At 37.9% G+C, this 27,617-nt stretch overlaps 1 protein-coding gene across 2 annotated transcripts in view; it reads right to left on the bottom strand.

Annotated features, from left to right (window-relative positions):
• The window catches only part of LOC135078112 (1-phosphatidylinositol 4,5-bisphosphate phosphodiesterase), a 105,498-nt gene that overhangs the window by 8,480 nt on the left and 69,401 nt on the right, over positions 1 to 27,617 (bottom strand). The window contains exons 5-17 of one of the 2 annotated variants that reach the window (XM_063972688.1): positions 24,694 to 24,831; positions 23,507 to 23,586; positions 12,885 to 13,121; positions 12,191 to 12,357; positions 11,574 to 11,784; positions 7,315 to 7,573; positions 6,944 to 7,123; positions 6,405 to 6,558; positions 5,820 to 5,977; positions 4,719 to 4,925; positions 2,378 to 2,542; positions 1,727 to 1,931; positions 1,175 to 1,306 (exon numbers count right to left, since the gene is read on the bottom strand). In XM_063972688.1, the coding sequence (XP_063828758.1) occupies positions 1,175 to 1,306; positions 1,727 to 1,931; positions 2,378 to 2,542; positions 4,719 to 4,925; positions 5,820 to 5,977; positions 6,405 to 6,558; positions 6,944 to 7,123; positions 7,315 to 7,573; positions 11,574 to 11,784; positions 12,191 to 12,357; positions 12,885 to 13,121; positions 23,507 to 23,586; positions 24,694 to 24,831 (2,293 nt within the window). Of the gene's footprint in view, positions 1 to 1,174; positions 1,307 to 1,726; positions 1,932 to 2,377; positions 2,543 to 4,718; positions 4,926 to 5,819; positions 5,978 to 6,404; positions 6,559 to 6,943; positions 7,124 to 7,314; positions 7,574 to 11,573; positions 11,785 to 12,190; positions 12,358 to 12,884; positions 13,122 to 22,901; positions 22,982 to 23,506; positions 23,587 to 24,693; positions 24,832 to 27,617 lie in introns of both variants that reach the window. The other variant, XM_063972687.1, reaches the window with a different exon arrangement.

The raw sequence follows: 27,617 nt of genomic DNA, 5'->3' as shown, positions 1-27,617 counted from the left end.
ACTTGTGTAAATCACTCTTTCTAGTAAATTGCTCTATATTTTTGCGAACATATAAAAGGTTTTCATAAATGAACTGTGAAGCTACTGTCAGTATATTAATCTCCTTAAAGAATTCTCTCAAGGAAAATCGGGGTTCAAGGTTATAAATGGCCCGCACTGCTCTCTTCTGCAGAACAAACACAGTTTCAATGTCCGCAGCTGAGCCCCACAACAATATGCCGTATGACATTATACTATGAAAATAGCTAAAATAAACTAGCCTTGCCGTTTCAATGTCAGTTAATTGCCTTATCTTTCTCACTGCAAAAGCAGCTGAACTGAGCCTTGCTGACAAGGTTTCAATATGAGGACCCCACTGAAGTTTAGAGTCTAAAGTGATTCCCAAGAATGTTGTGGAACTTATGCTATTTAATGGTTCATTCTTCACCATCAATTGTGTGGGAACCTGCCTCACATTAGGTAAGGTAAATTTAATACACTTAGTTTTGTTTGCATTTAACAATAAGTTGTTAACAGTAAACCAATGCAAAACCTGTGAGAGTGTGTCATTTATATCATCAAGGTTTACTTTACCTCTATCAACTTTGAAAATGAGAGATGTGTCATCAGCAAATAACACAATATCACATAGATCTTTTACAAAGTAGGGAAGGTCATTAATATAAATAAGGTCCCAATATCGATCCCTGCGGCACACCCATGGTAAGAGGTGCTCCAGAAGACTCAGTTCCATTAATACAAACTTTTTGCTTTCTGCCTGTGAAATACGAGTTCAACAGATCAAGTGCCTCATCCGAAACACCATAATGTCGCAATTTTTTTAGTAAGGTTTGGTGGTCTACACAATCAAACGCTTTTGAAAGGTCACAAAAAATACCAACAGCGTCTTTTTTACTCTCCCAAGCATCAAAGTTTACCTGTGTTTATTTTTGAACTTGTACTTATGTAAAATAGTAGACAAAATTTTGCTAAGCCATCAATATTTACGATCATAAAAACTGGATGTCTGGAATTACTTTTGTTATTTAGACGATTTCATCGTATTTTCTGAGACTAAGCATGTTTTTTGCAAGTAGTAAGCAAGCGTTTACATGACTGGTTTTACCTAAAATATTCCCAAATTGAAATTTAATATTAGCATGAAGATCAGTATCTGTTTTTTGTGTGTTCTTACCTTCCTTCTTCTCTTCAATCTGCACCTTCTTCTCGGGCCCGCTCTCCTCGATTCCCATCTGCTTCATGTTGTCAGTTCTTTCCTTGGCTGCCCCCATGAAAGCGCGAGGATCCGACAGCGCAGCCATGAAGTCTAGAAAAAAAAACATTATAAAATGCTTGTGGGTTTCATGTTGACACCATTTCGGCCGTTTGGTGTAGTAGTTCGTAATGGACTATTACGTCGATTTTTCTAGATCAGATCTGAGATTGTATGCAACTTTTAAAGGCATATCTAAGAATTCAGGGATGTCGATTTTTGCACATACGCATATCAAAGACTCAAGGCAAATGTGGAAATTCCTCGGGCATGCCAAAACTTGTTATTTTGAAATTAATACTAGGGATTTTTACCAGAGCTATAACTTTCATCATCATCATTTTAGCCACAGGATGTCCACTGCTGTACACAGTCCATGATTCCCAGATAATATGCCGGTTAGTAGCGGCCTTCATCCAGCGCCTTCTCCCTCCATCATAATGAGGCCGTTTGTCCACCTTTAGATAGCATTACCTTCAAAGCCATCAGGGACGTAGATCTTCAGCTCGATGTTGCAGAACAGCATAGGCAGTGACATGGGGAAGTTGGCTTCAGTCCTGAGCGAGATGTGACGGTAGCCGGCCTGTAAACCGTCCAGGGGCAGGATCCTTTGCCCGAGAAGTTTCCCGTTCTCGTCGTATACCCCGAAACGGAGCACGGCCAAGTCCGGGAGTACGACCTGGAATATGAGTGTTGTTTAAACTATTGTTCTTCACAAACGATGCTTACTTCAGATAAGCAGCAAAGCGAACGCACAGCGTTGAATAGAGCTCTGTGATTGGTTCGTGTGTCACCCTGTGCGTCCACGCGCACTGTGAGACCTCATAGTAATGTTTGTGAATACGGGAGTTACTCACTTAACAGCGGTGGAGTTCTCCACTCGATAGAGTTTTGTCAGTTTGTTGGGAAAGAAAAATGGAGTCCCATCGTTTTTCCTCTTCATAATTAAGAACTTTCCGCCGAATATTATTATTATGTTAAAAGAAATGCGGAATTCATTGGAATGGCTGTTCCCGGGGCGTGTTTGAATAATGAAGGCTATCGTTTTAGCGCTCAACAGTTGTCGTCACTGTACCTAGAGTAGGTGGATACTAGTTTTTAGTTGTTACAACGATCCTTTGATACCTTTCTGAACAAGAACGGTTCTTCATTATAAACAGGGTTCAGTCCGTTGGCGGGCACCATGCGTGTACGGAACTCCTTGCGGATGGTGTCGGTGGGCAGTCCGTACATATCCACTTCTACGTACGTGCCGATTTTCTTGTCCGACAAGAACTGCCCCGCTATGACCTGTAAAAGACAACGGTGTATAGTTTTTCGGCTAGAAGATACGGGATACATAGCATGAATGAAGGAAATGATACTATTCTTGAAGCAACATTTATTGATGAAATTAGGTATGCGGTATTTTGTAGGATTCCAATATTACTCGTATTTAAAAAAAATGTAATGATAAGATATCGTCTTCCACCACAGATTCTGCGTTATTTCCTTAGTTTTACGCAGCGGCATGGTTAATGCTTCAATCACACCAACACGTGCAGATCGCCATCGCCGGCGCGATCATAGGGAAATGACAGGTCGCGTGAACTGTCATGGGTCGCAAGACCTGTCATCTCTGTTATCATTGGGCGTAGTGTGAATTTATATCAAACGCATTCGACATCGACTGCGTTAAAAATATGTATGAAAATTTTAGTTCTTGAAAGTTTCCGCTAGGGGCGCTGTACAATTCGTCATAGTCATACTTACATTTAATGTCATTTTTTTACGCGCTCACATGAGGACGTTTGATGTGATGATGATGATCCATCCGACCGATTTCGGCCATGGCGACCACTCCGACTCCTAGCTGTCTTGGCGGCGCTGGTGTGCCCGAAGATGGCTTACGTAGCCTATTTTCGCGGTAAAATCCCTCGCGCATTGAGGGCATCTGAGCACGCCGCCAACATAGTTATAGTGAATGGCGGCAGATGGACGGGCCTTCAAGTCATCGCGCTTCGCGTCGAGTTCAGTCGTACGCTGCACCTCGAACTCGTGGACTTGCCTCTTCACAATCTCCCGCCATTCTGGACGCTGTGCTGCCAAACCCTCCCACTGAGAGGGCTCAATGTTGCATCTTTTCATGTGCCGCTTCTGTACATCTTTGTACCTGAGGAGTTGACCGCCATGTTTCCGCTTACCCTCCTCAAGTTCAGAGTAGAAGATGCGCTTCGCCACTCTCTCCTCCGTCATACGTGATACGTGACCACACCATCGAAGTTGGCGACGCATTATATAGGCCTCAATGCCACCCACATGGGCTCGTCGTAGCACCTCGGTATTGCGCACTCGATCAGACCATCTGATCTTCATGATGGTACGAAGGCATTTGAGGTGGAAACGATCCAGTGTGCGTATATGGTGGCGATACACGCACCACGCCTCGGAGGAGTACAGTAGGTTTGGCAGCACAACCGCCATGTATATTGAAATTTTTGTAGCCAGCTTTAGTTTAGGTCATGCGAGCAGAAAACCTTGGAACGCAGCTTCCCAAATGCTGCAGCTGCAGCACTGATCCTGCTGCTGATCTCGGCATCAAGGTCACATTTGGATGTTATAGTACTCCCCAGATATCGGAACTTATCCACCTGTTTCAGTACATCCTCACCAAGCATAATGCTTAGAGACTCGTGGTCATTTGTGTCCAAAGACATCACTTCTGTCTTCTTGACACTTATCTTCAGGCCGAACTTGCAGCATGCCTGGTGAAAGACGGACATCAGCTGTTGCAGGCCTTCTGAGGATTCTGCTAGAAAGCACAAATCATCAGCATACATGATCTCAGTGATCAGTGCATACGAGACTTTAGTGCGCGCCTTAAGTCTGGCTAAGTTGAACAGGCTGCCATCTGTGCGAAAACGGATGCGGATTCCCTCAGAAACAGTTTGTAGAACCTCCTTGACTACCACCGCAAAGTATAGAGCAAACAGTGTGGGCGCTAGCACACACCCTTGTTTCACCCCACAGGTAACGGGGAAGAAATCTGACTGTACGCCGTCTACGGCGACGCAGCACTGCATATCGTCGTGAAGGAGTCTCAGAAGTCTCACGAACTTTCCCGTGCACCCTAATTTTCCCAGCACCATCCAGAGAGCTTCACGAGGCACACTATCGAACGCTTTCTCCAAGTCAACAAAGCAGAGATATAGCTGACGACCCTGCTCTCTGCTTTTTTCCTGTAATTGACGCACGGAGAAGATAGCTTCACAGGTACCTCGGTCAGGTCGGAAGCCAAACTGGGTTTCGGGCAGGATCTGTCTAACTCTCACTAAGCCCCCTGCACGCGTTGGTGTGGTTGAAGCTTAGCGTTTGCTATGTTACTTCCAGCACTCTTTATAGGTGCTATTTTAACCGGAATCTTTGGTGTCACCGAATATACATTTCCGTATACAATATTATTAAGTACCATGAACTATTACGGTACCTGTACAGAACACTGAGCAGCAATTACGCCGTCCACGGGCGCATCAGCGAAAGGGTCAAAAGACCGATCCGCGCGCCGCATGAAATCCGGCTTGAGCAGGTACCCGCAATTTCCGTTGTATTCGAACTTGCCCTGGTTGAGCTGCATGGGCAGGTCGGACGTCTGGAAGTTCAGGGACACCATCTGGCAGCCGGCGTTCCAGAACACCTGGGGAGAAAAGTTTCTGGTGAAGAGCCTTTATGATTTGTAAGATCGTTTCTTTCTACCTATCAGGTTCAAATGAGCCTCTTTTGGTGTCAACTAAGGCTACCTACATTACGTTCACACTTAGGTGTGTACCATAATAATATACGTAGAGAGTGATTTTTTGTAGAAGTTGATTGTCTTTTTAAAATATCTTTCTTCTCCAGACAGACTTTTCCTAAAACATTCCCCTATTTCTTAATCTTAATTTATATCGAACTTTTTATGTTTTCGTTGTCCTCATCGTTTCAACCAAAAGACATGCACTGCTATACAAAGGCTTTCCCCAAGAATTTCCGTAACGACCGGTTCTATGCTGCCCATTTCGGTACCTCCCGCGATCACCAGATCTTTGGTCTAATGAGTTTATCAGTTTGTTTTAGTTTTACAATTTACATTTAGGAAATCAGATAAATGTCGGCCGTTTGGTGTAGTGGTTCGAAACGGACTACTATTCCGGAGGTAGCGGGTTCGATTCCCGCACAGTACAAACATTTGTGTGCATGAACATATTTGTTTGTATTGGACTGGGTGTTTTCTATGTATAATAAGTATGTATTTACAAAAAAAAAAGTATTTAAGTATGTTTTATCCATTGTGTAGTACCCATAGTATAGTTCCAAAATACTGAACTGTCCTATGCATGACATTGACAGTGGGGCGCCACCGTCAATACCGGATCGCTGGTTTCGATTTTTGCCATGTTGGAAACCATATAGTTGAACGATGGTAGCGCCCCCCTGTCATTGAGTTTGGTGGGACAGTTCAGCGTGGGTCATCTATACAAGCTTTGCTTAGTTTGGGACTAGAAGCGCAGTGTAAAATGTCCAAGGATATTTATTTATTATGTTTATATACCTGAGGCATGTAATTCGAAGAGTCGGCGCGCGTTCCCTTGGGGTAGATCCGGGACATCTGCCGCTTGTTGTAATTGACAAAGTCGATGGCTTGCTGCTTGAGGTAGTTCATGCCGGTGGTCTCGGCGAACGAGGACATGTTGTGGTAGATGTTCTTTTCTGCGAAAGAAGACAATGTTTTGAGAGTGGTATACCGGTTTTAAAAAGGTTTATGATTTAAATGTCTGAGATGGTGATGGCGAAAAAAGATTAAACTAAAGTTGGTTAAGGTTGACGATGCATTTTTGCATTGTCACATATGCATTAATGTTACGTAACAGCGGTTTCGCAATACGTCTGATCCAATTCCATGAAAATACGGTCGGGACTAGTCGTATGGCTATGTTTTAGTTTACGCACTTGATCCGGTTTCCATCTTCAGATTTCTCTGATTAGTTTTCTTGGTTCGGACGTAGTGCGATCTTGCTCTAAACTTTGGTCGTTGTGTAATATGCTGCCTGCGCGAGATTTATAGTGGTTTGGATTATGGATGGGATTGGTGATCTTGGTGATTGAAGTGGAAATATTCCCGCAACTATCAACTTACTCTCCGCCTCCTCGAAGCCCTGGAACTTGATGGGCTGCGCGTAGTTGACCATGGACGACAGCCAGGGGTGCACGTTGGTGGTGGAGCCGGTGTACGCGACTGGAGGCGGCGCGTCGTCGCCGGCGGTCGCTGCTTCTGCTACTATTTCTTCGGGCTGTGGAAAACGTGGAGAATTTTGATAGAATTTAAAATTTTACTGTCATTTCTTCCGATGAAGGCGATAAGGCAACATCAATTACTCTGTTTCTTAATCCCATCATTCTGGCAAGAGTTAATTGTTCATTTGTTTCGTTTTCGGAAGTTAGGATTAAAACATAGACTTGAATCAACCTGATTTCTCGCTTTTGAATGTTTGAAACGTTGCATCACATATTTTATATTATCTAGATAGGTAATTGATATGTTAATAGGATATTGAACGTAGGTATCGATAGGACTTTATTCTAAAGTGGCGCCAAGGCCAACTAATCAATGCAAGTCATGGTCCTTCTTCAATGAACATCTAAATCCTCTAATCTTGTCCAAGAGTGTTCCATTACCTTTTTATCTGGAATGGCTACAGCAGACGCATCTTCCTTTTCCTCATCCTCGATGACGAACTGTCCCTGTCGGAACAGCTCCAACTCCTGCTTCTCAACCTCCGGCTTAAGCCGTTTGTTTTTGATGAGGATCTTTCGCTTCAGCAAAGAAGGTGGTGGTAACGGCACTCCTGGTTCCAGCTGAAACCCATGTATATAAAATAAATTTATTTCGTAAAACAGATGTTAATGGGTTGGAACAGTGTTGGCCACTAAACGCTCCTCTTAGTTTGGTGCTAAGGAATTCTGTTTATTTAAAAAAAGAACTATGTCAAATGAAACCTTCTAGCAAACCTTTTAGAGGTATTCGCGTACATTTTATAAGAACTCACCGGATGATCAGGCAGCGCTTCCTTCAGCAGCAAATCGCCCAGGATCTCATCGCAGTACTTGGCCAGTTTGTACTGCTGTGCCTTGCAGCAGTGGTTCTCGAACGACAGGATGACGGGGTAGTCTGACGTCACGAAGGCGGTGTCTCTCAGTGCGTAGATGACGTCTTTGAACAGAATGTCTGTGCACATAGCCATGCCGTGGGTGATGATCGGCTCTTCATCTTCACCTTTGCCGTCCCAGCAGTCGAGTTCTACGCACCTAAAAGGAAAAAGTTTGTTTTAAAGGATATTTCCGTACCGCGCGGGAATAACTTGACATGTCATTTTTGCGTACTTTTCAGGGGAGCGATTTTAAAGTTTAGAGTTCCCTGGTAAATCGGAATTAATGATAATTGATATTTTTATGATTGAAATAAGCTAATTTGATGCATATCTTTCGATTGGCGTAAGAATTTGATTAAATTATCTTCTTAATCTATTAAAAAAAAGACTTGTCAAGTTGTGTACCAACGACTTGTCAAGTTATTCACCAAAGAAAAACAAATATTTAAGGTGTAAAAATTGGATTTAAGTTAATTATTTTGAATGAAGTTTAAGTAAAAAAACAAAACATAAAAATAGAACATATTTTTATCACTTTTGCAATGAAATAGTAGCAAATTTATTAGAAAAATCAAATATAATCGCAGATTATGATCGCTTTTGATCAGGTAATTGTATGTTTACTTAAAATTTTTAAAAAAGACGAATAAAAGAACAAAAGTCATGCTTCATAACAAGCACAATTAATTTTAATTATTTTAAGCTTACCATTAAGCTTAAAATAATTAAAATTAGCTGGATACTTTTTTGCGTAAGGTCGACACGCCCTTTCGCGTACACCGTCCAGTTCACGTCCAAATGACGGATCACTCTAGAACGAAAGCTATTGCTATGATTCCCTGAATGTATGACACGTAAACCCACATTAAAAAAAATCTTATAGCATGCTACCGTTTTTGCCAAAAATAAATCCCACATGAGCAGGTGCGCGTTTCAAGGTAAGTTTTTAATATATTTAGGTCTAGTTTGGGATTTACCGCAGTCTATAAGCCTTAACCATGAACCATACAATACGGATAATGATATCGGTGATTGTACTTTATTAAATGACACTTAAAATAAGGTGGATGCGAATTTACTACAATGCAATTTCCACTTTGCGTCAGAAGTGATCGCGGTCTGGTCTAACTGGGTCTAAGATATTAAAATATACAAAACAATGCATGTTTTATATCATGTAAAACGTTTTTTACATGACGTATCGAACACAAAGATTTTTTTCAGTACTTAGGCCTTTTCCTGGACGCTAATACATGCTCTTAATGTAGCTTACCCTTGTGATAGCCAATTTGCGTCCACATTATCACGACTATTTTCTAAATACAGACGTTGTAAATAATATTAAAAAGCAAACTGTGCCTGCTGCTGCGCTGAGAGGATACCATATTGCAAATTGAGCCATACTATTGAAATTTCAAAAAATGAAATAAACTAAAATATATATGTCTGTTTATAATTATTAAGTGTGATACCTAAATATTTTGAATACCAATTAGTAAGATTTTATTTATATTTTTTTATTTCCATGCTGTTATTATTTATTTTGAATGCATTTTTTCTATATTTTATTAATATTACAAAGATAATATTAAAACTTCTAATGGTTTAGAGCAAGTTTAATACTATACTTATAAAGACTAAAGGGAGCATAATGACAACAATTTTTCGTTCAAAATGATTACGAAAAATTGTATATTATTTTTATTCCTCAAATCTACCAACACACTAAATGGACGAGATCTGGCGTATCGACCCTACTTACTTTTACCTCATCATTATTCCTAAATAATGTCATTGAAGTCAAATAGACTATAAAAATAAAATTATCCGGAACCCATAAATTGACCCAAAAGTTTATTATTAGATTTTTTACTTAAATTCTGTTGTCAAACGAAATATTAGTCTGTTATGAAAAAACATTAGTAGATAGTACCTACCTATTGACTAAACTTATCCTTCTTCTTTCAACTTGCTATTTAAACGTTAATTTAGTTTTAAACTATTGAAAATAGTAATAAAAGTAATAATTAACGCTTAAATATATAAAAAAATATTTTCAGGGGTTGGTAAGTAAAAAATATTTAAAGACGCTCGAAATCCTGATAATGTTATATTTTAACAACTGCTAATGACACATAATAAAAATATGATTAAACGAAGGTAATAGCGGGATAACTCCAAATATCCAAACTCTTGACTGCGTGCATAACAAGACAACTGCACATATCATGGATGTGTTTAGTACTCAGAGGGGATCATAACTTGATAACTGTTTTTGTCAAATTAAAAACGAAAATCCATAAATGTATAAGTCGAGATATTAATAAATACATGTTCTGACATACATTGATAAATCGAAATATAAATGTTTGTAAGAATAATATTAATTGGATATATCGTTATGTCAAATATTTATTGCCTAAATTAGAGATATTTACTTATGAACAAGAGCTGTATTTCAAGTATTTTTGGGTATTTCGAGTTGAGTTTTTTATACCAGTAGGGTATAAGGTAGAGGAAGCGCTTAAGCTAATAAAAAAAAAAAAGTGCAGGTCGAGATGTCAAGTTATTCCCGCGCGGTACGGATTTTAAGTTTTAAAACAGTTTGGCTATAAAAAGTAAAGTATTTACAGTTGCGGGCACATCAGACATAAACCTTACTCATACTTTTCACAACGAATATAATATTTACGCGCAGCATAGAGCGGGGAGCATAACTTGTCAAATCGTACCTAGATATCTACACAGTTTAAATCAAAAACTCTTTCCATGTGTTAATCGAAATTAAACGGTCGTCAGTAGGCCTAATCCCATAATTAAGATTCAATCAATTTAAATTAAGTTCATCCGTAAACACCAAGCCTTCATCTTTCCGCGCGTTGGAATATCCGATTTCTTGACAGCTAACCCAGTTAATTCAGAGTTGATTATTTCATGAGGCAAAGTCTTGCTTTGGATTACACGATACGCGGGGAGTTTGCTCGAATGGATTAATTATTACACAGCAAGTTTGGAGTTGAAGCCGTCCGTTGATGGTCCTGAATCCGCCTTTTCGCTATCGAAACGTCCGTTAAAGACAAATTAAAAGTTTGAAGAGCTGTAATCGGAGTTTAACTTAATCAGTATAATGCGTTTTGGCAAACGACTCCATTTTTATCTCGAGCTATTAATTAGCATTCTTTTGAAGTATTTTCTTAAGCGAAATTCGTGGCAGATTATGTCCACTTTTTTCATTCACAAATAATTAAGTACCTAAGCAACTGACTTCATCTAAGTAAACTGTATCTTATAATTGTGTTTTATCATTTAAAAGTTCCCTACTTATAGATGCATAAATATCAAAGTTATTGTGGATTTAGGTTTTGGATAGACACGTCAATATTCTCTCTAACATCTGAATATTAATAAAACCCATCGATTCGATGTGAAATCAAACAGTCCCATACGATGAATTAGCAATGAATTGCAACAATGGGATGAATGTTAGGGAGGAAACCACTGTACCTATTGTAAATTTCAAACTAACCAAATGTTGGTAAATCATGGTAAATTGAAACTTTATCCACAAATTTTGTGCTTGATCTTCATCAATGCTATACCTAAGTTTATGAACTTTAATAAGTTTGATTCTGCGTTTAATCTTTTCCTAACCTTCAATCTTCTCGTGATTGTATGATCTAATAGGGATATGAAAACTTCTTAACCGAGAAAACAAGAAGCCTTAGGTTGAAAGCCTGTAAGATAGTTTCCCAAGCCACAATTTACGGCACTATACACACAGGGATATCGGTATCTTTATTGTGGAGTAGTTTATAGAGACAAAGCTACTCTAATGGCCTTTATTCCGAATATTCATTCACGTAATTGTCCCTGGAACGCCTCTTGTAGGAACATGTCCAGTCCTGACAATAACGTCCTAAACGAGACATTTGCCTATGTCCCTTTCTGACAGAAAACCCCTATTCAGCAAATGTCTCGTACATTTAAAAGAAACAATGAAATATGACAGATTAGCCTATGGGCCAATAGCTGGTCCATGGTCCATCTAGTTACTGTTCTCACATGCTCTCTGATAGAAACCTGTCCAGTCCTGACTCTTGATAGAAATATCCTAAACGAGACATTTTCTGACAGACCATATGCCATTTCTGACTCACCTGCACCCAGCCAGCAGGACTTGTCTGTACATCTCCACTGAGCTTTTGCCTCCGAACTGCCTGCCCGACAGATACGTGTTGTGGGAGGAATTGATGTAGTAGTGGGCCAAGGGCTGGTCCATGTCCATATAGTTGTCTAGTCTGTCGAGGAACACTGGCGCGTTCTCGTCCGACATCAGGTAGCGGATCAGACCGTCTTTGGTGAGGCATTCTGGAAGTAGATTGAGTAATTTTATTTGTTGAGATTGTCATTTGGTGTAAGACTCGTCCGTTGGTGATTTCTGTCCATTGATCATAAAAATGTGCATAGTTTGATGCTTTATCAACTTGAATTAAGTGGGGTATCTTAGAAAGACTACAGAAAGAGCCAGATGTTTCTACGAGAATCCTCCTACCATGTGGTTCGTAACAACTGAGTTCACGACCCCTAGTCTGGCGGTCAAGCTATAGATCCTGACCATACAGAAGTTGCAGCGGTGGGAACCAGAAGTGGGACTAGTATTTCTTTATAACTCCTAGTCTCAAACTTAACGAGTTCTTTAACAATAGATAATATGCTGCATGTTTAAAACGGCAGCCTAGATTCCACTGGTGAAGGGGTATTTGAAGATACTCACTGTCGTTCTTAGCCTCCTCATTCTGTTCGTACGTGGTGATGATCTCGGCCGCTCTCTTTTCATCGTACAGAGGGTATAGGATCTCGTTGAGTCGAGGGTCCCGCTGCTTCTCATTCATGAAGTTCACGAACTGGTCCAGGTTAATGCGGTCCGATTTGCCTTGTGTGCTGTGGAGATGGTTACAGAATAATTATGGAAAAGCCTAGATTATAGGTAACATTACGATTTGAATGTTTCGCCATCATATTACTTTCTCAATCTTACGCCGGTTTCCATCAAGGCGGAGCGGTGTGTTTTCCTGTGACTGTCTTCTTCTTCTTCTTCTTTTCAGCCAAATGACGTCCACTGCTGGACAAAGGCCTCCCCCAAGGTTTTCCACAATGAACGGTCCTGCGCTGCCCGCATCCAGGCTCTTCCCGCGACCTTTACCAGATCGTCGGTCCACCTAGTAGGAGGCCTGCCCACGCTACGTCTTCTTAACCAATCAGATTTCCTGGTTTCCTGAATAATGAAATCTGATTGGTTATTCAGAACACTTCTCCGCTCCGCCTTGGTGGAAACCGGGCCTTACTTTAGACTGAGTATGGAATCATATTTAATGGTTAAACTAAATAGATTAGGTAAAAAAAAATCCATAGTCAATAAGTACCCGCCGACGACTGCGTCTTACTAATAAAGTCAAAAAATATCTTACATAGATCGAAACAGTTCTTCAATGTCGTTCCTCGGGCAGATCTTGTGATATAAAGCGTAGAACTTGTCAAACGTGAACGCTTCCTTCTCCATCGCTTCGTTCTTCCCTGCTGGTAGTCCGAGTTCAGACAGGCACTGGTAGACCAGCTTCTCCGTCTTGCCTGAGGCGAAGGTCCGAGCCACCACTTTTACTGGCACCTTCCCTCGAGGGTCAGTGAGGAAGCAGAGACGCATCCAACTGGAAGATTTCAGTGATTAGTATGCGTTCTTTTATCGTAGGTAACCCAAGTACTCGTAATGGAGGTACTTTTTGAGCATTGTAAACTTACAAGATATCAATTTATGTTCATTTAAAACTACAATGGACTGGGAGCGACTTGTAGATTCTTTTAGTACTTTGTTAACCGCATAGATAACTTTAAAGTGATGATGAACTACTCCTCATCTGAATTCCTCAAATTTAATACCAAAATTCATCACCAAAGTAAATAGACATGAACGACAAAATAGGTACCTACCGTATGTTATGTATTTCTATCATCTACAAAACATCAACATTTACAGCGAATATGGTAAAAGCCAATAATTAAAAGGTCTGAAAAACACTAAAAGCAGAAAATTCAAAACAGTTTCACAACAAAGGTGGCTAACTACAGGAGTCCATCAGTTTAATTTCAATATCGAAATACCATCGAGAAGCGAAAATAGCTTTTATTATCGTAACCTGGAATGAGGTGACGCCAGTGATGTTAATGAAACCACAACAGTTAAGAGCAGTAGAGGCTGAGCTGCTTTAAAAAATAGAACTACAGTATGAAATACTATAATAATAACTTTTCACAAATTAAACTGCCAGTTTCAAATGGATTTGTGTCAGTACGCAGCAGGTACTTATAGTAGTACCTACTCGTATCTATTATATCTTTTAAATTATCCTTCTAATTTACTGTGTATAGGAAAACCTAGTAGAAATGATTTTTATTAAAACCTATAAATTACTACTTGTAAGTCTTGTAACCATGACATCCACCTAAAACATTAATAACCATTCTTTTATAGGTAATTTGTTACTCATAATGAGTCCCTGAAAAGTGTCCATTTCTTATTTATACGTTTACTTTACTGGCCCATAAAAAATAGGGTCAAGCGGAAGTCACAGATGTTAGATCATCTTACGAATATCAAGGAATATTGTTATTATCTAGACTTGACATATTTTTTGGGTTATCTTGTGAACGTGTAGCTACGAGGTTATGTGTTTCACCTAGATCATTTAATTTTACGATATGAACGAGAAAATCTGTGAACCCATCACTAGAGCTTATTTACCCTATTATCCAGTACTGGCAAATCCAATATAGCGGAATCCGGTCAAAGGATGGGGGGTATTTAAAGCCAACGCGCGTAAAGCGCGTTACGCCCTTTGCATCATGGAGAATAGTATAAAATACAGCAGTTTTAGCAGTAAAAGTGAACTTTAAAAATACTTAATATATTTCCAAAACACAGTTATACGGTAATTAGAGCAGCTGCTGCACTAAGCTTGCTTGTGTCACTGCAAAGGACAAACTTTTTTCATTAGCGTCCGAAAATGTTAAAATATTCACGGAGGCCCAAAGTCAACGTACTGGGAGTACACAAACACTAATGTATCCCTAGTCCCTACCACACCCTACGCATAACGGCCTAAGCCTAAACCAGAAAACTAAACTTACTTTTGTTCACCTAAAATTCCTACTTGACGTCTTAAAATGAACATACCTAGTAAATGTTTTAGTTTTAAAAATATGTAATAAAAAATAATTTCAGTGATTCATGTCTTGTCTGTACTGTGACTGATTGACAGCCAAGACGAAGCTGAAATTCAGGCATTTCAGTTTTGATACTAGTTCGATCGTAGACAAAATATCATCGTCATTATTTCAGCCATAGGACTTCCACTGATGAACATTGGCCTCCCCCATATTGACCGGTTGGTAGACAAAGCCCGTATTCACAAATATTACTATGAGGTATCACCGTGAGCGTGGACGCACCAAGTGGAACATGAACCAATCACAGAGCTCTATTCAACGCTGTGCGTTTGATTTGCTGCTTCACTTAAGCAAGCGTCGTTTGTGAATACGGGTGATAGTGTGCTCGCACTTTTAAGCCTGGGCGTGGGCGGGCCACTGCACTCCACAAGGACAATGTTCGTTCTCCATACATTGTTCGCCTAAGAACCAACAATTTTGACATATTACTACCCGAAAGCGAAATAATACGATTCTGTGTGTAAGAACAATGATTCCTGATGGACACTTGCCATAAAATTAATGATTAAGAATATTAAATCACAGCGATTTTATAATATGTCGTTTATGACAACATGGCGTCTAATGTATTGTGTGAATGTATGAACTGAACACCGATTCGCGAAAAATGTTTTGTATTGTCGCCACGCCGAGTCGCAGCCAAATAGTATAAAATAATAGAACAAGTTTTAGAAATACAACTCGGCATTCCACTTTTATAATATGCCCACATACCTATTGCACGTAAATAAACAACATGAATCGTAGGTTGTTTCCACCCTTGTCATCTGACACATGAATTAAACTCCTATTGTATTATAGATATCGAAGCCGAATCGTATATAATAATAGAATGGGTTTTGGAGATCACTCGGGGTTCCACTTTTATAAAATACCTACATATTGCATAAAAATAACACGAATGATGAGTTTTCTTTTCACCATTTACATCTGACACGAGATAACAAACTCCTATCTCCATGACTACCGTCGTAGTCAATGCCAAAGACTACAATATTTTAAGCAAGAAGTTTCAAACCTTAGCGGCTACAGTAACCCCTGGGCCACATACATCGTGATAACATTCGGTCGACACCTTGCGATTATGCAAAAAAGCACCGTATTCTAGTGCGGCTATATCACGTTCAACCGGGGTTTTAATTCGACTAAAGTCCTGACTAAAGACTGGAAGAAAATACGCCGCATTGTATGAGCACTTCGTGTTCGTTAAAGCGGCTTCAGATCTAGAGCCTACATAGTTTTCTTTCCAATAATATCCGCAAGTAGCGCTGCATGATCTTTACAACAAAAACGGCAATAGTTATTAAGGTGCCAAAATTATATGATTACTTTGACACGGTATTATACACGTTCGAAGATTTGTCATTTTCATTCATTTCATCATCATCATCATTTCATCCACAGGACGTCCACTATTGAACATAGGCCTCCCCCAATGACTTCCACATCGCACGGTTGGTAGCGGCCTGCATCTAGCGCCTTCCCGCTACCTTTATCAGGTCGTCGGTCCACCTTGTGGGTGGACGTCCCACGCTGCGTTTTCATTCATTTATTATTTTCTTAAAGTGCTGGAAAAAAAATAGTTTCTAGCTGTCCCAGCAACTTCGTCAATAAAAAGTTGTCTTGTCTTATCTTTAAAATCGTAATATTAATTTCTGAACGTATCCTGTTTGACACCTAATAATATTATTTGACATAGCTGGCTCGGCGAATTTCGGCAAATTAATTTTGACATTGCAGAATATGACTTTTGATAGGTTTATCATAGAATTCGGCGGGGATATCCTCACGGAGGAAGTTCGAAAAATGGCGGAACAAGATCTTATAATAATGCAAGGCCGAAGCTGTAACGCGCGTGCTCCTACGTGTAATCCGGCGAGTATACAATAAATAGTAATGTCTGGTAAATACTGGTAATACGTATCGTTCGTTCGTTCGTTTCAGCCGAAAAGACGTCCACTGCTGGACAAAGGCCTCCCCCAAGGATTTCCACGAAGACCGATCCTGCACCGCTCGCATACAGGCACCTCCCGCGACCTTCACCAGATCGTCGGTCCACCTAGTGGGAGGCCTGCCCACGCTACGTCTTTCGGCTCGTGGTCGCCACTCATGAACTTTCCTGCCCCAGCGGCCATCAGCTCTACGAGCTATGTGCCCCGCCCCGTCTATGTCTATATGCGCTACGATTACAGGGTATCATTTTGCATAGTCGCAAGACTTCACTCCGCTGCTGTCAAATCATTTGCATAGTCGCAAGACTTCACTCCGCTGCTGTCAAATCAATGTCGCATAATGTTATCGCAATGTGTGTGGCCCTTGGCCAAATCACAGAAGCCTATGCGAAGAAAGAGCACTTGAATGACAATGAAAATCAGGGTTACCATTTTATAAGATCTCCTCACTATTGAGGGTAACAAAGTAACATTAATAATCTAGCCATTAATTACATTTATTACCTATACGAGAAAGTAAAGCAACATGCGGTTTTATTTTAATTTGTGAAATATTTGTAACAGTTTGTTCTAAGTTTAGTTTTACAACAGTATTGCTGTTTCAGCTGTCACTGTGAAACTTTGGGAAAATAAATAAATAGAAAAAATATTAACATAAATATTTATTTAAGTTTTTATGTTCATTATCATAACATGCCAATTTAAGTTACACTGTGTGACAGTCTTTGACACTAAACAAATTCTTCAGCTTAATAATACCTACATACAGGGCGTTTTTATAGTTACTCTTGCTGATGAAACAAGAAGGGTTGATTTCTACTACTGAAATACAACTACTTTTCTTACAGGACCAATATCAAATTCTCAAAAAAATTCACATCCTCGTGATGGTGATAATTTCTATGGAGAGGTTTTTTTTTAATATTCGGTCTCTTGGGATAAGTTATTCCATTTGAGCAGTAGCATTAATCCTTTTTATTTGATCACATACAAAAATAACACAAGTGTTTAGGAAAACTTCTTCTTTGGTATGGTATCACCACGGAGTTATAATGGCGGCAACTCTGTATCACTGACTTGTAACTTTCAAACAGTATGAATAATTACGGCACCACATTGGTTTTCTTTCTGAAAAAAGGCTTTCACTTTTAGTACTAACCCTTTAGCACTATTTCATTGAAATAAAAATACATTAAGCACAGAAGACTGAAATTGAGTCAACTGACGTGACATTTATAATTTGTTGACATTATGACAGTTTGACAAGACTAGGGATTGAAAAAGTTTTAATTGAAAAAGTAAAATGACAATTTATTAAAACGATTCACAAGGATATAATCGATTAAAAATATTTATAAAATGTTCTGATACTTGCCTGTAGCGATTATCCAATCCTGGTTTCTACTGAAAAACTACCTCGTGGCAAGATTTTAATAAAATAATAAAATCTTTATCTTTTATTAAAATCTTCACAATCTATAAAAGTTCATTTGGTCTATTATTACACATGTGCTATGAATAAGGGTTTTCGCGATTGAAAAATCCGCGAGATGGCAATACGTAGACGCGAGGTCCAAATGCTGCATGATTGGTGGATTTTGACATATCTGTCAATGTCATGTCAAAAATAACCAATCATGCAGCATTTGGACCTCACGTCTACGTATTGCCATCTGGCGGATTTTTCAATCGCGAAAACCCTCATTGGCATAGATTATGAGAGACTGGCAACTATACTAGGTTGATATGTTTCTCTCACTTCAACTGGCATTGGATTCAACATCGGATTCTGACACTTTTACAGTTATGATACCATGAATATCAGTTTATGGTCCTAATTATTTTTATTTTATTTACGACCTTCGACCAGTTGGACACTTTAGATAGCTTCTTGTAATAGTGTCAATATCTTTTTAGCTTTTATAGCAAATCTAGTCTTCAAAGCAGTTTAATCGATTTATTTTATTTTCAAAATCGATATTTTATTGTCTATGATGGCCGCAGGAACATCACTATACATGGACTCCCAGCAATAAAGTACGGTAATGCCTCGTACAGATTTTATCGGCAAAAATTATGGAACTTGATAGGTTTTAGACCATGCCACGCACCAAAACGTCCGGAAGTTGTAATAGTATTATAGAATAAACGTTAAAAGACTTATTTATTTAATTTTTCAATGCTTAAGTGTCCATTAGAATGAATGGGTGCTTAATGTATTAAAAAAAATAGAAAATAATTATGATGGGTTAATGTTTTTGGGCGGTTTTTAGGCGGTTTCTGACAATGTCCTTTCAGTAGGTAAATAAATATTCACTTCCAGCCTTTGCCTGCTGTAAAACCGGGATAAAAACTATCCTATGTTTTTTATGAGTTTAGTACCTACTATTAATGTCTGTTTAAGCGTGAAAAAGTAAACTGGTTTTCACATTTATAATATTAGCAGCTCTTCATGAGCATCCTCAAATGAATTCAATTAAAAATAAAAAGGCGGTCATTCATGCCTCTAAAGGGAAATCCCCGGGATTTCTAGTTGTGGCCGCTGCCGTATTGTCAAAATTATGAGGCCGTTTCTGAGAAACCCCGCGCTCCGAAGGGATTAGCTGCTCTGATCCAACGGCTCGCTGCTAATTTGAATGTACGATTTTGGTTTCAGTTTGGACTGAAAATGGATTAAATTAACGCTATTTTTTACTGAACTGCCAATATTTTACATAAGTACAATGATTTTATTATAATATGTCAGACTCTATAGTTCCCATGTGAAATATACAGCTTAAAGTGCACTTAACTTTTCAACTCCAAATATCAAAAATTAATCTTATTACTTTGCTCGTCGTGGTGGTATTGAACCATTATTGCCTTCAATATCAATGGTACCGTAGTATTCAATTCATTCATATTTAATTTTTGTTAAAAATTTACAATATCTGTTTCACAATATTCAAGGAACTCAAATTAGTTGACTGAAAGAACTCTGCAAAAGTCATCGCAGAATTTGCAATTTTTAAAAGCAAAATTTTGCCATGATATCGCTTCAGAACGTTTTACAATCACTCATTCAGTGCAGCCTACAAAATTGGCTTGAGCTTTAAACTTTGTAACAAGTTGCTTCCCCTGAAACTGGGGCGCGTCGTAGGCGCATCCCCGTGAATTAATTTAACTAGTTCAACAACTAGGACATATTTCAGGCATAAAGGCTCACTGGGTTATGTCATCAAATAACTTTGCGACGTCAGGAACCAGCTTTGTTTTATTAGTTTTCGTTTTCCTACTTATTGTATTCGTTTGTTTGATGAATTAAATCCAAAAATAGTCTACCTACTTGTGAGTTATCCTACCTCATAATTATTTTGCTTTTATTTATTTGTAGACTTTATCAACTTCTGGTAAGTTTCTAGCTAAATCCTTCTGTGAGGAGAGTTACTATTACTTTTATTTTGTCTCATTTTGTGTACTTAGATAATTATTAATCATTCTCATTATGTTAAGTAGGTTCAGTTATACACTTTCATCATTTCGGTAAAGTGATTGTGTTTTCACTGTATCAAAATTATATTCAAACTTGCAAAGCCATTCTGTATGCTTCATAATAAGCTATCAATTTCACAATGTGCCACCGAAAACAATGCCCTTTGAAACTGTAGCTTTTATTCCCGAATAACGTACAATTGCAACGCAATACCTGGCAATACCAATGGGCGGGTTTCGCTTTAATTACCTATAGTGGCAACACTGGCACAAAGCTTTGGTATAACGGGATTCAGAGTTCGGATTTCTAGTAAACAGCGTCATTGGATAAGCCTTTGTTGAGCTCGTGAGTGACACAAAGCTTCAGTGAGCTGCCTGCTGGATATTACTAACTTTAATTCTGTGAAATCCAGTATTGTAAATTAGTTTTGTGTAAATTTACTCTTTTTTGAGACGGCATGTTTTTTAACAAAAAATCTTCGTTACTTACAAACTTATTAGAGCAAGAAGAACACTTCACAACAGCATTTCTGATGATTGGGTTATGTTACATGATATTAGTCCAATTTTTAATGACGATTTCAAATCTGTGATTGAAATATCTGTATCAGCTCTGGTTAAAAAAATATGACACTTGGGTCTTTTTGTAAAAAAACACTCTTTTTTTAGAGATGATCCTATTTTATGAAGTTGTTAAGTTGAAAAAACTTTCTTTTATTTGATTTCCTTGCTGATGCTGAAGGCAGACAGCTCTTCTGAATGATTCAACAGCAGTCAGCCATCATGTGTGCATTCCAGTGGCCCTGATAGCGTCCCTCTATCGTACGAAGGCCCTGGTGGATTTGCTCGCCATGTTCTTCACTTAGATCCTTAAGAGTTGTGATAAAATTGTTCAGGTGATTGCGAAGAGAGTGTAATTCGATGTTTATATTACATCCAACCAAAAAAAAATGTTTGTAAGTGACTCATACGTAGTTCGATGTGTAAGAATAGTAAGATTTTTTCGGATTTTCCAAAAAAAAAAAATTAAAATGCCAAAATAACTCATTCCATGTCTTTTCGGAAGACTTGAAGATCCTAAATCTCTAAAACGATCGTTTTAACCATCTTGGCTACATGGTTTTGAAAATTTCGGGTCACATTCAAAGTCTCTACCACACTGACAGTTTTCGTCTCAAAATCCTCATGTGAAGTATCAACATGAGGTTCAGGTGACTTCTTAGGGTTGAAAAGACGTCTACATGCCAAACGTATGCAAGGAATTACCATTTAGTTCAATATTTTTTGGTTAATACCATTTTTGTTCAAAAATAAAAATAACAGTCGTCGCGATGGTTCAAGGGTTCCTTTCAGATCATAGCGGTTTCGTACCTAAATCTACACATATTCTTATTTGTTTATAAACGTAAAAACTCAACGCATCTTTTCCACGCCTTTTGCGGAATTCAAGGCTTATCTTTCATTTCCACTGGGTCCCCAAACTAATTTTTTTTAAACCAATTTTACGAACTTTGTCACATTTAAACGGATTATTTAAACATATTCTCTCCGCAAATGAAACAAAATTGATTTAGATAATTCACACAAACACTTTTTAATGCTACCATATTAAATTATACAAAGAAAACATAGTAATTTTTGAACTGTCGGCGAATTAAGACTGAAATTTAGCAATTTTTGAGTGAAAGCTATAACACGTAAACAAGAGCTGCTACGAAAAAATGGACGGCAGATTCAGAATCAGCGACGTCAAATTAGTAAACATCATGTAATGAAAGTCAATCATCAGCCAAAAGTTGCAATTTTGTTGTGCAGTGGAATAGAACAGAACAGAATATCTGTTCTATTCTTAGGTATTCTTTCATAAGTAAAGTTCTATTAAAATCCATACTGTAGTTTTTGAATGATACTTATAATAAAAAATAGTAATGTAGATGTAGGATTAACATGAATCTTCTATCGGTATAGATAGATTATAATGATTATAGTAAGGCTCGAAGATTATTTAGATTATAGTATAATGTGTCATGCCTATTAGGTATGTCAAATATGTACGTGTTATTCTACCTCAAAGGCATTCTGCCTTTGCACGTAGTAAGTAAATCATTTATTTACGTCACAGTGTGCACGCGGGCAATGTTGTTTATATTGCGAACTAAGTAATCAAAGGGAGCACCCCATACCCTAAGGATATTTTTAATCATAATAAAAGCCATTTTAGTAGATAATATTGGAGTGAGCCTAAATTCGGGAGTAGATATAGCAAGGTTAAGTTATATTAAAGTCTTCACCGCTAAGAATATTCATAACTTAATGTTTGTTTATAATACATCTATCTGACATACTTTCAAAAATAAAAATAAATGTATCAATATTAGACATCAAAATAACAAATAAACAACACAAATCTTCTGAATAATATGACATTCATACTACGATACGAGGTTTTTTCTAGTTATGAAAAGTAACCCCACCATTGCAATGTTTTAAAGTGCAGTATTAGTCAGGGTTATTTTTTCTGAAACATTTATAAAAAGATGTGTTGTTACAGCTACAACGAGAACAATGAAAACGAGAGTAAAATATTTAAAGTTCAATTAATCATTGATAAAAAGCAGTAACTGGATCTCTTGTTTGAGTTAACTATGCAAATTATTGCCAAGTTCATTGGTGAGATCGAATTTATCCTCCGATAAATGGTCTGTGATTATTATCTAGAAACTGCTGATGTATCAATGTAGTACCCATCACCTAATGTGTAATAAACAATCATCTACGTACTGTTTCATGAGATTAGTCCTCGGACAGACATTGTTGATTTTGTTGTTGTGTGTGATCTCCCGGAGGCTCTCCTTCCATACCTTTGGCAAAAAGCAAATAAACAAACGAATAAACATGCATTTGTGCACAATGAATTGTGTACATGACCTTTAGTCCTTCCTAATTCGTCACTACATTGTTTGTTTTCAAGTATGGTAAAGTTTATGTTTTTGATTCTAAATTAAGGCAATGGACGATTATCCTCAGTCGGAGTTAACGTTTAGGTCTTGTCCTAGGACTTTAATGTAATATTTGCTGTTTATCCAGCTTTATTATACGTAGGTACTGATTTGCATCTAGTAAACCTAAAATGTTAACTATCTTTAATAGTTTGTTTTGTTCAATGCAAAAGTTGAAGCAGGTTTATCTTGGAATTCTTCAATCGTCAAATTAATCACCAATATACACCTAAAGGCATGTACACAAGACATCATTCGCAACCAAAAAACACTGAAAAACATTAGAAGCAGATAAAAAATAGTTAAAAACCCATAACTACAACATCTACGACATGTTAGAGTCCTACAAGCCATGCTTCACAGTTCTCACGACATGCGTTGACTTACTGCTTCTTCAGGCAGGTCATTGGACAGAAGTTGTTGGCTTTTACATTGTGGGTAATCCGCCTCAGGCCTTCCAACCATACCTTTTGGGTTACACCATTATGGTCACTAATGGTTACTGGGATATTTGCATTTATAATGCTAATTTGTGTAGGATGACTTTTCATTTGAAGAAATCAACTGCGTAATAAATATTGCTCAGTGATAAGAGCAAATCGGCAAGAAGTCTCATCGTCTCACGCAAGGCTGACGATGTTTTCAACTGAAAAATTAATTCTTACACTTTTTAGGCAACCGCTGTTACTGCATTGAGCTACAAAAAATATTTATGTAGACTGTAATCAGATATTGCTCTAATCATTGAGCTAGCTTTTACAATTTTTTATAGCGTCCTCTCAATCTAAGAAGTATTAATACATAAGGCAGTCGATTCCTTCACGTGAAAATTCATGTTATATTGTATTGGGGAAATAGGTAGTAAGTAGATATTCCAATTCTTAATTAAAGTTTAAATTGAATTAACATAATTCTCTCGAGACGTTAATCTTAAATTAATCAACCCATTGCTGATTCAGCCCTTAATAGTTTGAATTAGTAAACACGATAATGTGGGAGACGCCGTTATGTCTATTACTGGCATGTAGTGCACGTCTGGCATTTTGCGTATCCAATGTAGAGCCACTGTTTGCTTTCACTGGATGGTTGTTAGCTTTATTATCGGTCAGGCAATTGAAAATATTGCAAGAGTCTATAAAATAGTGATGTTGATGTTGTATTTTCAAAACTTGAGTCCATAAAAAGGGATATTGTATTTTCAAAACTTCAGAAGCTGATTGTGGGAGGGTCAGTTACCCATTGCTTTGGTAACTTTACTCCACAACGTTAACCGAGGTTTTTATACCAAAAGATTTCTGAAGGAAAGTTGACTATCATATTGTAACACTTGTTCAAGAGGAAATTTAAATAAAGTAGTGTTTTTGTATTCGTGTAGCAGGAAATTAAATATTTTTTCGGAATTAGGTGCGTATACTCGTAGCTCAAAACCGATTCAATTTCAAGCAGGTGTCAATATTTAGACCAATCATAGCACAGAATCTATAATTGAGATTGAATCGATTTTTGAGCGTTGTTTTGTTATAGATCTTAGATCTATAATTCTAAGGATGTGACCAGAAGGTAATGGAACTGACCTTCGCCGTGGCTGCGTCTGGGCAGACCACGTGTTGGTAGTTGATGTTGATGTAGTCGGTGCCGCTGCAGATGGTCAGCGACTTGTCCTCCAGGCTGTCGCCATGCTTGTTGAGGAGGTTGAAGCTTAGCTTTGAATCCTGTGGGGAAATGGGATATTCATTAATTTTATCGGTCTGTGACGTCTCTGTGTTTATCATTTGATAAATATAATCATGAATAGACCTTTCCTGATTACTGATAGAAAAAGTAGCCTTATACTGTAAACTAGGTATAAACCTTGCATGATAATCACGAATGCAATAGAAAGGTAGATAATCGCTAAACCGATCGAGGCGTTTTCCCATGATGCTCTATCATGAAAGAGGATTTTTTTTATTCATAAAATTTGGTAAATAACAGACAAATAACTGCATTGCAAAATAAATTTAAGTAGAGTTATTGACTTAATCTGTCTGTCTTTAAAATCTTATTGCGAATAATTTTAAATTATGGGATTAGGAGTAAATATGTTTGAACTAGCTGTGCCCGCGACTTCGTACGCGTGAAAACCCGTTTTCGCAACATTTTTCATTGTTGCTCTGCTCCTATTGATCGTAGCGTGATGTTGTATAGCCTATAGCCTTCCTCGATAAACAAACGCGCGTTCAATAAACAAACAAACTCTTCAGCTTTATAATATTAGTATAGATTTGGCATCGCAATGAAAAGTCTCAGATAACTCCTAATCCCTCATAAGAAAGGAAGACTGAAATTAAAAGGAATCATAAGTCAAAATCCGAAGGATATACCGTTAAAGTAAAGTTTCGTCGTTTAATGTTGCTTGAACTTTGAACCAAGGTTTAATCAGTAATGCTCTAAAGATAACAAACTAATGTGTCTTTCTAAGTTCGCAGACAGCAGTCATACTAACTTGTATAAACGCCATTTAGCAATAGCAATAAATATCAGACACAAATGAAAGTTATGAAAGCAAGTTTGGTGTAAGGTAATAAATAACTAATAATAACTGGCAATAAATAAATGTGGATTTACGGGTGTCATTGCAACAGATATCTATTTGGAACGATTTTAATACGATCTAATGTTAAGGCGGTAATAAACATACAATTTTATGTGTATGTGGTAACAAACTACCTAGTTAAATAAAGTAATACATATTAAGGTTGAGAGGCAGTTTTCCTGTTGGTCTGTTAAAAGTAGTTGTTGTAGTTGCATTCTCTCGACTCGGAGGTTCAGGATTTGATTCTCAGGTGGAACACACATGCTTAACAAGTTATTACCTACTTACGCCCGTATTCACAAATATTACTATGAGGTCTTACAGTGCGCGTGGACGCACAGGGTGACACACGAACAGATCACAAAGCTCTATTCAAAGCTGTGCGTTCGATTTGCTGCTTCACTTAAGCAAGCATCGTTGGTGAATACGGTTACATTAGTTTATTAGTCACCACTACACCACTTACCTACTGTAATGTAATATATTTTCATTTACTCACGCGGTCGAAAATGCAGAATGTTCAAGCTGTCTTGAAAAAGACCAGTTTATTTAAACCGAATCAGTGATTCGGAAATACCTGAAGTTCAGCCAACTCAAAACTTATCCAAGACAAAAATCTACGGTCAGCTCTACCATTTATTGACTTCAACACAGTTCAATCTTGAAAAACGAGCAGGATCAATCAGCATGGTGATCGATGCCCGTGGGTTGACAAAGGCGGTAAATCGTCACCCGCCATCAATAGCCCTTCTATTTTTGAGGTTCTACTGACCTACATAAAGGCTACCATAACCTATTTTAAGTTTAACAAGAGTTCTTTTTTTGGAAAAACATATATTGTGCCAGTCTCCTAAAATGCGGACGGCAAATATTTATAGTAAAGGCGAACATAACCTATTTTCAGTCTAAGGCCCAGTTTTTTGATTCATAGTTAAATTAACTAATAGTTAAATTTTGCTACTAATGGTTAAATATTAACAAAATGTAAACTAATAGTTAAAAAATGTACTAAAAGTCAAGCTAACCATTGTTCTAAAAACGTTTTTTTCTGATATTTAACCACTTGTCATTTGACATCTGTCAAATTTGACCATTGGTTATTTTAACTAAGAATCAAAAAACCGGGCCTAAGCTAAGTTTTTTTTTTAATATTACCTCTACCGTGCCAGTCACCTAACATGCGGTCGGCAAAATACAGTTTTTTATGTTTTTCTCTAAAATTAAGTCCAAAGTTTGCATTTAGTTGGGCTATTTTATGAGACGTCGTTAACTTAGTCGCAACTACACATACGATAAACTACGATAGTTAGTTATGTGGCGTAGTTGATAGCAGTCACCCGACGAGCCAAACATAGGTCGTAGATTCAAGTCCTAGCTAAGACAGAAGCGTTTTAGGAGTAAAAGATTTACCTATTTCAAATCAGTATACACAGTGTGCCGAAGTAAAGAATATTATATGTAATGTAGAGTAATATTCATTCGATGACGTGCAATAAACAACCTACTTTTGAAACGTGTATAATCTTTTGATCTTCATAATATGTAAAGTAAGAAAGATGTCACGGCCAACATTTAGTTCACATCTAAATTGCACAACTAATAGTATATTTATACTACTAACATAAATAAAGAGGAAGTGAGAATTTGGCGAGTTTAAAGTAGTAGGTATAATATTATGAGCTCTACCTATACGACTAAGGAAGGACTTGTTCCCACGGAGACACAGTTTTTTACAGGAACTGTTTTTTGCAGTACTTATATTGTTTTAAACTTTCATGGTCACATAATTTCAGGGGAAGCCAGGGCGGACTCTACCGTCTATTAAATTCAATGCTTCAATATCATCGAGTATACTATTTTTAAGTCCCTTTGAAGTACGGATCAACCTCTTAAACAAGTTTCATGTCCTAAGCAAACTGGAAA

This window comes from Ostrinia nubilalis, chromosome 14 (genome assembly GCF_963855985.1).
Source record: "Ostrinia nubilalis chromosome 14, ilOstNubi1.1, whole genome shotgun sequence".
Classification (NCBI taxonomy): Eukaryota; Metazoa; Arthropoda; class Insecta; order Lepidoptera; family Crambidae; genus Ostrinia; species Ostrinia nubilalis.
This window is presented reverse-complemented; position numbering and strand designations above follow the sequence as displayed.